Source organism: Chanos chanos, chromosome 7, assembly GCF_902362185.1.
Source record: "Chanos chanos chromosome 7, fChaCha1.1, whole genome shotgun sequence".
In the NCBI taxonomy this organism is placed as follows: Eukaryota; Metazoa; Chordata; class Actinopteri; order Gonorynchiformes; family Chanidae; genus Chanos; species Chanos chanos.
Window position 1 is genome coordinate 24478278 of NC_044501.1, and position 17844 is coordinate 24496121.

Consider the following 17844-nt stretch of genomic DNA (forward strand, 5'->3'; position numbering starts at 1 on the left):
GGGGATTGTAAGATTATAGTGACATCTGAACAGACATGGTTCATGATAGGAGAACTGTTTAACCTGATGGTCTTATTACCATAGAGTCAAAGAAAGCTTCACACCTTTGGCGCCGCATTACTGTTGGAGCCAAGAGCAATTGATTATGGCTAAATACAACCGGTAATGGGCAAATGGCAGCCGTCACAGACAAAAGGGGAATTTAGCGTTAACACCTAGATTCTGATTTGCATCAAGCAACGTTGTAAACCTATTGTCTGTTTGCTTCATGGTATAAAGGCCGATCACGGTAACAGTTCTCTGAGTTAAGCTGCGGCGCAAGCAGACTTGCTGCCGGGTCCCACCACCATCGAATAAAGCTTTTCTCCAAGCACGCTTTTGCTCCGGTTCGTTTACTTGTGAAATCACAAGAAAATCCAACAATATCAATATTTCATTTTTTACATATCATGGTTATTGTCAATACCAGTATATCGTGACACCCCTAATCTCCATATTCTGAAATCTCCTCTAAAGAACTTCACAAATGCTCTGTTTAACCCTTTGATGTATACAATCACAGCCGTATGATGATTATAGCGTCCGTACAACATATGTATGCATTAAAACATTCTGGTTTATATTCATTAGTGGTTTCTATTGGAATATTATTAAACTTGCATGCAAAAAGGGGGGAAATCACAACCAAGTTAAATTTACCAAAATAGTATTCATTCAGCATCTTCCTTGGGATACCAATACCACTGCCAGATGATGGATCCAGTGCTGTTTCTTTTCAAAAAACAAGTTGTCCTCCTCTTCTATTACCGTTTCCGAAACTCAGCACATATAAACTTACTCACAGATACATATATAAACACATCTGACCTATATAGGTCACACACACTCGCCCAGGAGAGTGGTCTGGATGGGCGGGCGAGTGTGTGTGACATATGTATGTAAACTTTTTTCTTTTGGTGTCTGTGAGAGGGAGATAGCCATGGGAGAGAGCAAGAGAAATAAAACGCCAAAGCGAGTCTCATGCCGATGGATTAAAAACAATTATGTGACAATTTCTACTTGATGTTCGCGATGTAGTTATTTACTAAATTGCACATACAACAACTCGCGATACATTGAGTATATCTGACATATCATCCACCTCTTGTGTGTGTGTGTGTGTGTTTTATACTGCCAAGGAGCGGGACACAGCAGGATCTCTAAAGCTCAACATGCAGTGCAGCTATCTCTCCGCTTTGTTGAGTAACCTTTCCATAACATTCGATCATTTCTTTAACTTTATTCATAGTGCATTAGCATATGCACCTACAAGTCCACCACTGACATTCCCTGTAAAGATGGACTCTGACAACCCAGAAAAGCAAGCAGGGAATCAAAGCAGGAGCCCCAGCTCTCCAGATAAAGACATTATCAGTGCTGTTTTTGGAGAATAACAACAATTGGAGACACCTGCCTTGTGTCAGCTGACTGGCATGGCGAGCCAACACCAATGATGCCTTGTTTTTTAAAACAAATTACGCGCAAACGTAATATTTTCAAGAATGAGTTTGAGAGACTCTGTACACACTGCATATTCATAACCCCATATGTCTTTCTGTGCAATTTCAGTATAATAATGGCTTGTTTTCTAGAGAGCATTTTGGGAGCTTTTTAGGAGTCACTTTAAATCTCAACTTCAAACAATGGATGAATTTGAATATTTTCCTCCAAATTTGAATGCTAATTAACTGATTTCTTCCAAATCTTCACGGTTGAGCTGTACTGTCAGAATTATTAACACTAGAAGTGCCGGTCATTTGACCGCTGTGACAACTTACTAGAAGCGCCGTGCTGGTTTGACCTACTTATACCTAGAAGCGCCGAGCAGCGCTCATCTGACCGCAGTGACCGAAAAAAAAAAAATGGAAAGAAAGGTGTTAGAGGAAAACAGTGTTTAATTTTGCTTTCACTACCAACGATGCTGGCTTACCTGTATGGTTGATATGTGGCGAGAAATTAGCAAACAACAAAAAAAAAAATCTAATGCTGAAGGCCTATTGTATTTCTACAATTTCATAAATGCATTAAAAACGATAGTTTTGTATATAGAGTACAACTATATACAAAATTCTATAAACTGTGTTATCTTTATTTTAAGGGTCAAATAGATTTAGTGGCTCCAGATGAATTTTATTTGGTGGGAGGGGGCAAATATGCCTCTTTTGATAATAAAGGTTGCAGACCCCTGTTCTAGGCTGTTGGTCGAATATCTCTCCACTTGAAATGGGAACACAAAACAGCGAGGTACAACATTCCCTGCTTGAACAGGCTGTGTAAAAGGGGTCACAGCATCCCGCCACATAGGATACTAAATAGCTCGAAAAGTACTTTATCTATTTATTTACTTAGTGTATACAGTGAAAAATGTACTCTCTCGTGTATCTATCTTGTATAATGTATAATTCATTCTTTCTTGAGTATTTACTGTAAATAAACTACACAGCTGTCGATTTACCAAAAAGAAGGGTTTTTTTAGTGCTGTAATTTAGTTTCAATAAATGGCATAGATAATGATCTGTTAGTTGTGGTAGATAATTAATTTATTAAAATGTAAGTGTAAAGCCTGATATACTCGGCTGGGCTTATTATGTGGTATCAGCGATAATTTCACGGAGACAGACAAGTTCGGAACTGAAACACTTTAGTCTACTTCTCTAGCGCCACCCTAAGCAGTCACAGACTCTAAACTTCCACAAGTTTTGATTTACACGCATTGTAATTCTCAACCAATTACTGCCTGTCTTGTCATTCCAATAGGTCGTTCTACTGAGTAAGCATAAAGTCCAGTTTATAGCTTACTCCGTTACATTTCGCCCAACAATTAGAATGTCCAAATCGGTAATCGCTCCCTACAATAGTTAATTTACAATCACAATTGTCTCTAATTTATTGTAGGGCACGGCTCAGGTAGTGCAAAAATTAATCACTAGGGACAATGGCGTGATCAATGGAATGTTGATGAAGTCGGGCTGCACGTTTACAGACCAACCGCAGTCTAACTCGCAATGTGTGTGAGATCCCTTATAATGAACTCATTCTCCAAGGTAGAACATTAAATATTAAAAAACAAATACTATGAAAAAGTTGCCTGAACTACTCCTAGTAGGTAGTCACAGCGGTCAAATGACCGGCACTTGGCGCTTCAAGGTATAAGTAGGTCAAACCGGTGCGGTGCTTCTAGTGTTAAAGCACCAATACATGCGAGTATGCAGCCTCATCAAACTCCTGTAATCTCACCAAAACTACTGAGAACATAGCCTCACTAACACCAGACAAACAACCAACTCACTGTAGTGAAATAAAAACCACAAAAGTTTGAAAGGTAGATCAAGTTGAGCTGACCACAAAGAATGGTTCACTGTTTTCAAGACCTATAATTGAGTCATTTCCAGCAGTTAAGGGAAGGAATGGGTTTAGAGCATCCTCTGTGACTGTAGAACAAAGACATAAAGATGTTGGTACACAAGCTGCCTTGAAGTTGTGTCTGTATAAATGCTGAAAAAGAAGTTTTAGAAATTCCAATGTCCGTTCAAAGATTATGTATTTTGGATATGTAGATTAAACTCTGCAAATACTGGAAATTAGCTGTACTGTGTTAAATGAGAACTAGTTTAGATACAAAAACAACACATTAAACACTAATTCATACACAACAGTCCATAGGCTTTACCATAGTGTAGTAATTATTAATCTGTGGCCTAAAATGAAATTTAAAATGCTGGTTTTCATTTGTTATAGTTTATTGTTTATATAGTACCTCCTTTGTCACTATCTTTAAATAAATTGTGTGTAAGATTTAATGTTATCTGTTCTGTCATTCCTTTATTAGGGGCCAAGCAGCAAAGCTGCTGGAACCCTACTGTAATTGTTAGAATTTTTCACTATTATTGTTTCCGCAATGGGAGTCTATGGCAGCCCCTAGAACTGTATGGTAAAAAGTTGTGAAATTTGGAAACTTGGGGACAGTCCAAGGTATCTACTCACCAAATTTGGGGTCAATCCATGCAGCCCTGTAGTGCCATCAACAGGCCAAAAATCAAGGTACATTTTTGACTATAACTTTTGAACCCTTTGCCTAGTTGTCCTAGTTGTGATCTTTTTTTTTTCCCCTGAATCCTTGGGTCATGACGAGTCAAATGCACCCTTTCGTCAATTTCCGCCCAACTAGATTTTCCACCATTTTGAGTTTTTCGAAAAAACCTACTTTTGCGAACTAGTCCTAGACCACTGAGCCTATCATCACCAAATCTGGTACGCATCATGTACATGACCAGTCTAAGTTGTATAAAGAATTTTGCTCAGCAATACTTGGATGGATTGATGCCAAACTTTGCGCCTTTCATTGAGAGGGGGAATCCTGGGTGCCCACCAAGCTTCATGAAATTTGGCCACATGGTGGCGCTATACCAGAAAAACACACACAAAAAAGTATTAAAACACCTATAACTCCACGACAAAAGCAGATATTTTAACCAAACTTCTTGTACATCATCACAGTAATGAGCCCTGACTCGTACTTTATGAACCCTAGGTGTCGCGCATTTAGTTTGCCAGCCATCTTGCATTAAACAAATTTTAACTGTTTTCAATGGAAGCCCATTGAAGAATGGATCCTGGTGAAATTTGGCATCCTTATAGAGCACAGCCCAAGGTATCTAGCCACCAAATTTGGTGTCATTCCATCATTGACTCTAGCACCACTAACAGGCCAAATTCCAGAGTACATTTTTGCTTATAACTTTTGAACTGTTTGGCCAAGAGGAATCATCTTTGATTCCCCTTAATCCCTGTCTCATGCTGGGTGAAATGGACTCACTTTATCAAAAATCACCATATTTCATTCTCTGCCATTTTGAACTATTCATAAACCTCACTTTTGCGAAGTAGTCCTTGACCGCTGATCCTATCACCACCAAATTTGGTACACATCATCTAGAGAGGAGCCTGACCAAAGGTTGTACAAAGAATTTTGCTAGGATAAACGATATGGCTGCTGTCCTCCAATGAACTTCAATGGCAAAGCCTCTAAAACAGGAAGTGAGCTTATCTCAGCAATGCTTGCATGGATTGATGCCAAACTTGGTACATCTCATTGCCAGGTTGAGTACTGGCACGACTTTCACTCAAGGTCCATGACTAGCCTACACATTCTTTATAACCTACAGCTGAAATGAATGACAGATCAGACAGTCCGTATTGTAACTGTAGCGTATTCAATAACCAAACCAATCCAGTCTTGCGTTCTTTGTTTGCACTGAAAAGGAATGTGTAGTAAACTGCAAAACACTGCCTCATTTTTAGACTATTCATCAAGCACATTTTAACCAGAAGTAGCCTAACACGTATGCCCTTCCTGTCACAACAAACACATAATATAATGCTGTCACAACACTAGCTAGGTTTCCATCCAACTATTTAATGAAAATTAACGCTTAAACTTCACATCAAACCTTTTAAGTCGCCTAAGAAATTTATTCTCTGGGAAAAGGTGATTAGCACAGGGTAAAATGATACTGGCTGATGGAAACAGGTTTAGTCACATCAAGAGATTTGTTGCGATTTTATTACATTTTTTTCGTTAAAGTTGCCCTAGACAAGTTTTAAACCCACGGCTGTTCACAGCTCCTCCCACAATCAGGAAAGTGTACATCTTTAGTTCACATAACACAGCTGACGGAAATGCGCACAGACATTTCCTTAGCCAAATTTTCATGAATACGCTTAAAATATGTGAAAGTGTTTGGTGGAAACCCATCTCCTGGTGAAGGTTTACATCACTGGAACTATAAAGTCAAAACCAGACTTGTTAATTGGCTAATACAGATGTCAGTCAAACCCATCAAGCATTAGGCTATACAAATAAAAAATTAGAACACATTTTCTTTATTTCAGGAGCGTCAGACCAGTGCCCTCTGACTGATTGGCCTCTCCCTTGGGGAAAGGAGCGTGTGAGTTGCACTGTGTTACAAACAGAGCAAAGGAGCAAAACTGGACGATATTACTGTTTATCCTACAAACGTACTGTGCCAAATACAGAATAAAAAGCACAGATGGCTTACGCACTAAGCACACATCAGCCTTCAGGAAAAGAGGCTACAAAACAGGCATGGCCATTCAAACAATGCCATTCATTCAATACTCATTTCTCCTCCCTACCCCCTCCCTCTTCCTAAACCAAATGTCTCTGCTCTCCGAGTCTCCTTCTCTTTCTCCAAGAGTGGACACACATAAGATGAGGTAAGGGGGGAGGGGTAGGGTGTGATAATGCAGTAGCACCCCACCCTACTTCATGCTTGCTCTCGACTCTCACAGCTGCTCAATTCTCTGGGCCACAAGCCCATATGTACACGACACAATAGGGAAATTACTACAGGCAGTACCACACCCATCCATAAAAAATTCCCTCCATCTCAGATAAGTTCCTCATAAAACACAAGATACACTCCAATCGAACGCACACACATTCTGACCTTGCATAGCGAAGCCTGCACGCCTGTCTTCTCTCTGTCTCTTCTTCCACTACCGTGCTCTATCGCACTCCCTCCGCCCTTCACAACCAGCCTCAGACTGTTTTTGCCTGGCAAGCTCCCAGCTGTCATCCACACCCAAGCCATCCCCCTACACTTCAACTCCAATCAGAATCCCAGCTATTGAGGGCTGTCCAACCAGCACTAAACTCATTAGCATAGGCAGAGAGCACTGAAGGCGGTTGCGCAGTTGTTGTTTTTTAAAGAGACAGTGATTTGCTCTCTTGAATAGTGCTCTGTCCATGTTACTCTACAGACCATCAATTTCACCTCTCCCCACTGACTCTCAGAATTTTTCTAGCTAGTTCTTCTAAACATAGTGAATGTCATGCAAAACACCAAGTCATAATGATTTAATTAAGTGCATACAATCTGAATCACATTTAAAAAAAAAAAAAAATATATATATATATATATATATATATATATATATATATATATAAAATTTAATCACAGAATACAAAGCATGCTAACAGAATACATATTTATCTAGATCATTATGATGCCAGGAAGAAAGCAATGGTCCATCTTATAATACTTAACAGCATACAAATAGTATAAACAATGCAAATTAAGTAAGTTAAAACACTGGCAGATAAAAATAACTGCCAGTCTTTGTGACGGGGCTCATAACCTGAACAAAAAACAACTTTTTCCAGCACCAACTTTGCAAGGACTCCACACAATACAAATATTTCATTTGACTGAATATTTTCATAGGTGCACGCAAAAACACAAATTCTTTTTCATTTGTATAGGCTATTGAATAAATGAATGGAGTATGATATATGATATTACTCTGTGCTCATTTTATTTCTATCCTCTTTCATATGTCTGTGTTTTAAGGACTTAATGTTTCAAGAATCAAGTCTTAATATTTTGAGGAGATGAACTCATTACTAAGAGTTCATAATCTTAATTGTGGGTATACATTCAGACATAATGAGGGATGTGGCAGATTTGTATACTTTCGTATACAAAACAAACAGAGAGAAACTCATGAATGCTGGGAGCTGATAGTAGCTGTCTAAAAGTGAAATGATTCTCTTCTCTCACCTATCAGATGCTTAATGCTGATACCACTACCCCCATTACTTCTCTCATAATATTGCACAATACTGCCTTTTGTCTTAAAATATTATGACCTTTTTCCATGTTATCTCATATCATGTTAGGCCATAAAACAGTCACATGGTGTCACATCTTTTCACCACAATTTTGTTGTCCAATTCCACCATAGTTTCTTGTCAGACTTCTACAGGCAATCATAACATGTACAGAAGTTAACAGTATGCACCCCAGATCTGTCCATCACTAACCCGGCACCCCAACCAAATAGATCTGTCCATCACTTACCTGCCACCCCAACCAAACAGCAGGAACTGCTGCAGCAACGGAGAGACGAGCCCCCCATTCATGTGGACAAACCACTACTGGGAACCGAAATCAGATCTCCGTGTTGGTGTGCTAGCGTATTTTCCACTGTGCCTGTATGACCCTGTTTAACAAAGTGTTCTTTCCTAACAGCACAGGACAAAATACTATTATACTCTGACACAGAAATACGCTGTCAAATCACAATAAGAAACTAAATTTAGCTAGTAACCAGCAATCAATCATCGAATTTACTTGTCCAGACATAACTACACTTGAAAGGCAGAGATTTCCCTGCGGTGAGTATAAATCACAACAAGGCTACAAAAATGCTAAAGTGAAAATGAGGGGAAGGAGTGGGTATATTGAGAAGTAAAATGGGGCAGAGTGGTTTACATTTACATTTATTAATCTAGCAGATGCTTTTACCCAAAGTGCAAAATACAATCCAAGTATGTAGACATTAAGGAGCTATAAGTGCTGTAGCTAGGTTCAGCATATACATATACACACACACACACATATACACACACACACACACACAAATACACATTTAGAGAAACTGGACATAAACTGATTTAATATCACACCAAGCACACACAACTAGGATTATCACCAAAGATTCTAGAAAATTCAGAAAACTTGTTGCTGGAGTGCTCAGAGCCAGCCGCGGATTAATGCACAGGCTGGCCTAGGCTGGAGCCTAGGGGCCTCACGTGGAAAAGGGCCCGGATTGGCCAGACTATTTAAAATTATGTAAATTTACTTCAGAGCAAAAAAAAGCTTGACTCCTATTGGCCTGTAAGAAACATTTAAAACATTAAGCAGCTGACTGGGGGTAAGTGGCCAGGTTCTTAAAGGTAAATTTGGTTTTCAAATAATAATAATCATTGCTACTGGACAGTATAACGGCAAAATGTCAGAAAGAAAACATGATAGCGGAGCACACAAGTTCAATGCAACAGTTTTTATCGCCGTCACAGATCAACTCGTAGCGGAATAGGATCGGAGGCATCACTCCTACAAAGACACTCAGCTGATATCTGGATTTTTGAACAATACTCCATCCATTTCCATACAAGATCCTCATATAGGAGCAGCTAATCTCCAGAAGAAATATGCAGGTGATCTGGAGGAAGATTTAGTGGACAAAATTTCACAATTTAGAGAAGTGCTGCAATTTATAAGAGGAACGAAAGCCTTCACTGCATCCTCAGTAGTGTCAATGATTAGAAAATGTTGTCTGATTAATCTGATAAAACGCAAGAGCAAGTGGTGAGGGAGAGGTGGAATGACTAGAGATTGCTTGATTGTAAGGCACAATTTCTTTGTAATTCCTTCTAATGTAGGCTACCTTAGAGACTGAAAATACAGTCCTGTCCTGCTGGTGATTTGAAGGCTCCGGCTCTCAAGCTCCCATGCCTGTGTTTCGAAAATTTTGATTGCATCAAATTAAAAGTTGTGAAGTTGCAATGTAGCATACACTATCATATCCTGGTAACGTCACTGCCCTAGCTTTCCGTTTCTGTCTCAGACTGCGGCAAAATGCTGCATTTAGCTGCCAGAATTAAGAAAATTTTCCCCAGGGGACAATGCCCCCCCCGACCCCCCTACAACTCTGGTTGTACCCTGTGTTCTTGCCCCCTCACTTTGAAACTCATTCCGTCGTCACCAGGCTGTGTATGCCAGTGCGCCCCCAAGTGTGTGTATATGGGCCATTTAATATTCCTAGCACGCTTTTATACAAGGCACTAAATTACTGTTTTCTGGTAAAGCATTATGAGCAAGGGGGGGGGGGGGGGGGGGGGCGCACACAAAGAGTAGCCTAGGGGCCCATGACCACCTTAATCCGCCACTGCTCAGAACCTACACACAATTGCTTTTAATCTTAAGCACATTTACAGAAGAAGTCAATTCTCCAGGTAATCCAGCACTGAATTTCCAAAAGCCAAATTCAAGCACTTAATAGACCCTGTGCAAACCCTATTATTAGCATTTTAAAACCAAACATACTGGAGTCATAGCAAAAGCAATTTGGGTCTACTGTCTGCTATAAGGCATTAATCATTATAGGAGAGGAGTAATTTGTCTAATGTGTTTCTCAGTAATTCACATCCTCCTTCAGGAGCCAATCAGTGACTTTGTAATTGCAGTATTTCAGTATTTATGGCAGTAATAATAACAGCAACATCTTTGACATCCAACACTGGACTTTGAATCCTAATAATTGTTTACAATCTCAGCTTCATCATACTACAGGCCAGTAGAATGGTGGGCACACACTTCTCAAAACCACTGTCCACCTTCTTTTTCCCTATTCCTTTTTTTCCCTTTTCAAATATCTTAGTATTAAAAGTCTTGGGAGGAAGTCAATTATCATTCAATATTAACTTCTTCTAAAAAGAACAAATTCAGTCACTAAGAACAGTCTAGCAGTGATGAGAAATCCTGAAATTCATTTAGCATTCCAAGGCCAAGTCTTTTACATACAACAGCACAGTGCTCTGCATCCTTGTCAAAAAAAGGCTGTCATTTACCATTGAAACATGCAGTGAGGATCATGAGGGAACATATCTGATTATTAGGGGTCTAAAATCTCAACTGTCATTGCTCATCTAAAATCAGCTCATGATTTTATAACCAGCTGTGTAGGCAGGCCATGAGGAATTAAGACTAATACACATCCCATGTTTTGGAAACAGCCGCACAAATTCTCGATTTTTCTAGTACTGCATTCAGAGTAAACACCATCCAGATAGGTCAAAGTGTTAGACCAACATTAAATCAAAATGCATAATGTGTTTATGCATATTCTGGTATTTCCCTATAAGCCAAACACCACATAAGTTAAAGCTTTTTGTTGGTACCATTTGATGTATACACACTGAAAACATACAATTCGACAATATTCTAGTGTAAAAAGCAGCTAAAAAATAAAAAAAAACAAACCCTAATGTTGTTGCTAAAAATTCTGCCAAAGGGACATGAACTAAATTAAGGGGAGATCAACTGTGGTCATGATTTTCTGAGACCAGGTTTCAAAGTGTATGAATAACTCTTTTCATAAGCAACTCAGTTGTATTTGGCACTAAGCAATGACCAGCAGGGCTTTCTAGGGACGGGACAATAAATTGAAATTTGGTATATTGCGATCCAAAAATATTACGATCCATTTCATAAGAAAGAACATGATCAAGATATTTACTACCTTGTATTGTACCCTACTTGTATTTGCATTTGCTACTCTGTATTGTACCTTACCCTCTAGAAATTAAAGTTTCTTTAAGATTCTCAACTTCTGTCTACAATTGAGACTCTAATTTAATTAGTGTGAACGACTATGAACAAGTACATTCTTCTCCCGGATATACGTCGCATAGTGAGATAGGAACACGTCACTGATTGAAAATTGCCAATTAAGATGCCTTAACAAAGAAAGTGATAATGGAATTATGGTATCTTGTTAACTTACGTGTCATTTAAAAATTAAGCTTTATTTCAACTAATCTGAACATTACATGCAGTGTCAAAACAATGCATTTTGTATGTGTGTCACTGAAAACTGCTGTTTAAAATGACTGAAAAACAAAAATGTGAAGGAATTTATGGTATCTTTTTATGCAAAGAAACAGTTTCTGTTCATAATGCAAAGACACATACCTACTGTATGATTCATGATGTCATGTTAATCATTTAATTAAATATGTTTGATTAACTCTGCTGCTGGGAGGCACTAAGATAGCTTGTATTTATGACATCTTTGTTGTCTAGTAGAGAACTTTATTCAAATGAGGAATTATTTTGTATTTTGCATGGCTAAAAATTAAATATCAATTCTGAATATTCATACTTTGTCACTGAACTGTTTTTAGGTTCTATCGAATCATGGTGATATCGAATCATGAATCTCATATCGTATATCAAACCGAATTGTGAGATAACTATGTTGCCCCATCCCTAGAAATTTCTGTTAAGATGACAGAGGTAAGACTGCTTTAAATTGATTTTTTTTTTTTTTTTTACTTTCACTTCAGATCTGACAACTTAGAGTTGAAATGGAGAGTTCAGTAAAAAATGCATAGAATGAAATGCATGCAAAAAACAAAACAAACATCTTTCATCTACATCTTTCAGTTCTGTTACTTAATCAGCTCTGTGCACAAAGCACACATCTGTGAATACCACCTGTCAAATAACACTACAATGTATAGTAACTACAGAGTTCTGTAACAGGCTGTATGGACTAAAGTCTAACTATCAAGCTTGTTGGTTCAATCTAGACATACATATCTTCAATCTACACACACACACACAGGCCTACATACATACATACATACATACATACAGAGAGAGAGAGAGAGAGAGAGAGAGAGAGAGAGAGAGAGATGCAGGGCTGTTTCATGTTGCAAACCCAGCATGTCCTAATGCACTAAAAATAGTAATTATGTTCGTCTCGCAAGTTGTCTATTATGGACAAACTGATAGACATTTGCTGATGTTAGTCACAAGCCAAAAGGTTGTTAGCTAATGCTCATTTGCGTCAGTTGACTTGGTCTGTCTCAGTTGCAATTTAATCCTTTCGCAAATTCACTCCCCTGCCCTGAAAGCTAAATCTGGCAAGTAACAACCAAACCCCAAAAACTTTTCCAAAAACAAGGTATTAGGTAAGAGAGCGAGTCTAAGACAGTGACTGGGTTTTTGTTTTTTTTTAACAAAACGAAAAAGCTCTTACTAAAAAAAGGATCCTATGGATGGAATTTCAATTTTTCTTTCTTTTTCTTTTAAACCTAAAAGAGCAGAAACTATTTCATGCTCATGAAATAAATAAAAGAAAATCTCTCAGAAGCGTTTTTCTACCCTTAATGATACAGATACATCTGTCTTTGTAGACAACCTTAGTGGGCCAGCTCGCCAAGCTGCCCTACGTTGTTCCACGCCAAGCTGGGTTAATGGGTGAATAGGTGCACAAGAAAGCAGCAACAACATTCCCAGGCAATGACATCTGATGCATGGTGTAGAAAGGAAGTAGTTTTAAGAATGAATATTGGAATACGCACCTGTCTTAAATATGTGACTGGTCTGCACAGGGGATTATTGGTTAAATCATTTGACTCAATATAATTTAAAATCCAGCAAACATTTTTCTTTAAGCATGGGACAGAAGTCACCACACAGCCTGAGCTTTGTATCAGTCTCTTTACTGGTCCATCACTGACAACAAACCACTTGATGATGACAATGCCCAGTCACTTTTGAAAACAGTTCTATTCTGGAGGAGATACACTGACAACCTGACAGCAATGCTATGCTATGCAATGCTAAGCAAAACTAATACGTATCCTCGGGGTTTTCAATGGATTATAACACAAAAAAACTACGTTTTTGGGATATTTTGATTTTTTTGCAGGTGACACACAAAAATGTAATACTTCTAAAACACAGCCAAAAATACTCTATGCAAGTGCAGTGTGATCATCAAGTATGTATTCTTAAAAACTACAATATGGACAATTTTTAAAACTAAGAGGCATATGAGGCATATGCAAAGAATCAGAATATGAGCACAAAGCTTAACAACTGCGTTGTCATTTCTCACAGAAGCGTTATCATTACAGAATAAAAGATCACTGGACAGTGTGGAAGAATAGTTACGATTACAGAATAAAAGTTCACTGGACAGTGTGGAACAATAGTTATGATTACAAAATAAAAGTTCACTGGACTATTGGATATGGCTCCTCAGTGCTAAAGTGAGTTCAAGAATGTATCTCACAAGGTTTAGGCCTAATGTTCAACTGCATCATATTGTAAACTTTATCAATGTGAGCCTTAATGAACAGGTGATGCAGCATGTGCACCATGATTAAAAGCTGACATCAAAAATCATGTTCTTTTCTCTATGTCTGCATTGTTTCCTAAATATTCTCACTAGTTCTCCTGAAATATTTGTAGTAACTATTAGATGTGTTACAGTTCACCCTATTTGGAGTTCAGTTTGTTACTTGGTTTTGGCCATGGTTCAGTTTGGCTTGAATCATCATTTGGCTTGAAAGAAAAGTTCTGAGTTGGTTCAGTTAAGTTCTTCTTTCTTTTTAATTCAAATATATAAAAATGTAGCCCAATAAGAGCACATTTAAAACAAAGAGCAAAAATAAACTCTTCAAAAAAAATTCTCTTCAAAATTTGTAATGAAAACTACAAATCTTTGGCATCTTTTATTTCAGAGTTCTGAAATAAAATGACTGCAATCAAATTAAACTTTAGCACCAGTTATCAAATATTTTTCTTCAGGAAAATGAGTAAAAGAAAACATAACCTGAACAACAGGGCTGCCACTCAAGTATGCCATTTTAGCAGAAAAACAAACACATGACAACTGCAGAACGACAACCAACTTCTCTGACCTTTTCAGATCGATGCAAAACAAGATCCTCTTTAGAAAAGCTTGGAAGATTAGATGAACTTTACTGGACAGTGGACCGATATATTCCAATATAACACAATTTAAAGTCTGAGTAATGACACCATGTGTTTTGTAGTTATTTAAAACAGTGTACATTGTCATTATGATGTTGCAATTGTCCACTACATTAAAGCATTCATGCACCGCATGATAAGCATGGCACACATATGCTCACAGAGAGGCAGAAAGAAAAAGAAACAGTGTACTAGCTTCAAATTATGATTAACATTCTTAATGATCAAAAGCACAAACAATCTGCCACGTTCTGCAACATTAAGAATATGTATTCCTTATTATTTGGTGTCAGAGAAAACAATCAAAGGTGCTCTACGCATGTAGTGAGAACTGCACGGAGCACTACAGAACCATGGTTTTCAGTTTTGGTACAAAACCATTAAACCCCTTGTTACCATCATTGTGATATATGTACTCATTGTTCCAATATTTACAACAGAAATCATACACATTCAAATCACAAATACAAAATCAAGGATTTCATTGACTATAACGACATGTACTCCTTGGTTACATGCTAAGGTACCCCCGAGGTCAAACCAAACACAATCTTACATCAAGAAGATTAGAATAAAAGGCAGTGAAACCAAATAGAAAAACTGAGTATTCAGCCGCTCAATATTACCAGACAAGAACAACACAGCTCTGCAGACTCCACAAATTCACTAGCATTGAAAAACTGCTCCAAACCATAACTCTTCAAAGCAATGTCTGTTTCCTGATGTGACAACATGGATATACATATTTGGAATGTTTGTGAACATCAACGTGATGACATCATAGTCAAGTGACCTGAGTGTGCCTCAAATTAACACCTGCTATTGTTTGTTTACCAGTTGTTTAAAGAATGTGATGAAGCCATGGGTGAATTATCTGTCATTCTCTACTAATAGCTTAATTGCTTTTGTCAAGACATAAAAAATACTCCAACTCAGCTCTTCATTTAAGTCAGCAGCTTTATCATATGTTGTGTTTTATGCATAATAATACCAGCCTGAATCTCTCACCTTCACAGATGCGGTCCAATCTCTGCCGCTTGACTTTGTGTTTGTCCATCAAAGCCATTTACTGGCAGATTTTCACACAGGCGAACAAAGGCCAGAACAAGAGTGCAGAAAAGAACAAAGAGGAGTATCTCACACCTTCCAAATTAGACAAATCACTGAAGTGTCCAGGAGTCCTACAATATGAAACAAGAAAACATCAGATTGTACTCCCTTGAAATACAGGATGGGGACAAAGAGCTAAAATGGATGAAAGACTCACTTGTAGTCCAGAGGCCCAATATTTTCCTGTATACTTGTGATGATGCAATCAAAAACAGCTGTTAATTACAAAAAAAACTTCATTAACATAAAACAAAAAGTTCAGCTCTTCATAAATAACAGTTAAAGCTCTTAATTAATGCTAAAAGAATGGATATTGTTTTAGTTAATGCTAAAGAACAAATACTTTACCTCTAAAGTAAAAACAGATAAACTGACACATACTCTCAACATAGCTGTGCAGCACTTGCATATAACTACACACAGTTTTAAGCATACATCTGTGAGTAACTAATCACAGACCCTGAAGTTATTCTGTGGTAAAGCTATGGAATGATCTGTCTTCAGCAGAGGAAACTTTGTAAGCGCATTACATTTTGAATTTGATTACCCGCCATTTCAAATATATGATGAAGACACATTATTTTACATTATCTAGTCAGCAACGTTAAATGAAGACATGGGCGAGGAATAACTGAACTGACATAGGTCGTCTTCAGTTCGATCTATTTCATAAAATTGAACTGAACCTCAGCGCTGACTGTGAACAAAGAGCAACCAACAATCTTGTCGGAGTGCGCTAGCTTGTTTGCAACGGCTAACTTGAAGACCGGTAAAGATAGAAAGCAGCTAGCAAAGTGAGGCAGACGTATCGACACGAAGCATTACAAAACCTTAAAACACTCTTACATATCACGCGAACCTGCTATTCCAGGCAAAAATAACTACTATAGTCAACGTTAGTAAAGATAAAGGATATTTGATAGCTGGCACAGGATATTGCCAGGGTAGCAATAACTACATCTGATATAAACCCCGACGCTGACTCTCACTGAGAAGTAAGCTACACAGAACGTTTCGCGCTTATCAAGTAATCTATAAAAAGACGTCTGAAACATGCACTGAAGCTGACGGAATCCGACTTCAACGGCGACGTAACACAACTCCAAAGACTAATTCAGCTTGTATGGCTCCGTAAAACAGATAGTATGCCATACTTATTAAGCTAACAAGCTAGCTAGCTACACAGGCTAACATCGAAAGGCTAACATGATGTCACGCAGTTACATTTAAAATCTGTGTAATCGGTAATGATAAGGAAACGATGGCGCGAAAATTCGTATAATATCTCAAATTTTGCTGAAATTTGGCGAGCAAAAAGTAAATGAATAAAACAGTTGAGGCAAGACGCCGGCGAGTTCTAATAGCTTGCTGTATGACTGTGTGAGGGGAATGTGGCTAGCTTTGCAGCCTATGGATTTACTGAACTCCGCTGCATATATGAGCAAGCAGTTAAAACTCTGCGTTTAGCTGTGTGAATATGACATGTGCGCAAGTATCTTAAAATTTCGAACAACATTTCTCGCAAAGAAGAAAGTCAAAATCCAAACGTGCTTAAATTCGTTTACCGAGGAAAACGTGCCGTTAATGGTGGGACAGCGTTCGTTCTTCAAATGTTCGACTTACGCCGATCGCCATGAAATGTGCCATAGAGGAAGTGAGGAGTTTGGGCCTGAACAGACAACGTGTTGCCGAGAAAGCAGAACGGAATGCGCAAAAGGGAACCCAAAAGAAATGAGCGCCCTCATTGTAGTGCCACAAAAAAAAACAAAAAAAAAAACAAGTATGGCAGGCTATGGAAGAGTTTGAGTACCGATAAATGTATCACAATTAAAAGAATTCATAAATATTTCAATTATTTTATGAATATATTTGACGTAAAATAAAGACGTATTTTATAATATTACAACTGATATGTATGCATGTATGTATTTCCCCAGTCTATTATTGATTCTTTCAGTCATTTATCTTTCATTGTTTCATTTTATCTATCTATCTAGCTATTTATCTACGTTCTCTTAATGCGTTCATTTCTGGTTTTCCAGATCTGTAATATGTGAACAATTACATGGGCAGCACTTAAGCTCTCTAAAAATGAGGAATGGGGCAGGCAACCTGTAAGTTAGTGTCAGTTACAGGAAATTTTTCTTCAAACAAGCAGGTAGTGACAGTGTTGTGTCTGTCAAGGCAGCAATCCCAGTAGAAGAAACAGCTTACTTGTTTGTACTGTCTTTTTTTCTCAATGTTTACAGTTTTTTTTTCCTGAAATTGCTAATGCTAAAATAAAAACTATCTTACCTCCATCAACATTGGGCATCAA

The 17844-nt window shown here is 38.0% G+C and overlaps 1 protein-coding gene across 1 annotated transcript in view; it reads right to left on the reverse strand.

The window, feature by feature from the left end:
- The window catches only part of ctbp1l (C-terminal binding protein 1-like), a 68329-nt gene extending 51164 nt beyond the window's left edge, over positions 1 to 17165 (reverse strand). The window contains exons 1-3 of the mRNA XM_030779898.1: positions 17093 to 17165; positions 15685 to 15742; positions 15426 to 15598 (exon numbers count right to left, since the gene is read on the reverse strand). Coding sequence (XP_030635758.1) covers positions 15426 to 15483 — 58 coding nt within the window. The 5' untranslated portion in view covers positions 15484 to 15598; positions 15685 to 15742; positions 17093 to 17165. The remainder of the gene's footprint in view (positions 1 to 15425; positions 15599 to 15684; positions 15743 to 17092) is intronic.
- Positions 17166 to 17844: the final 679 nt, after the last annotated feature.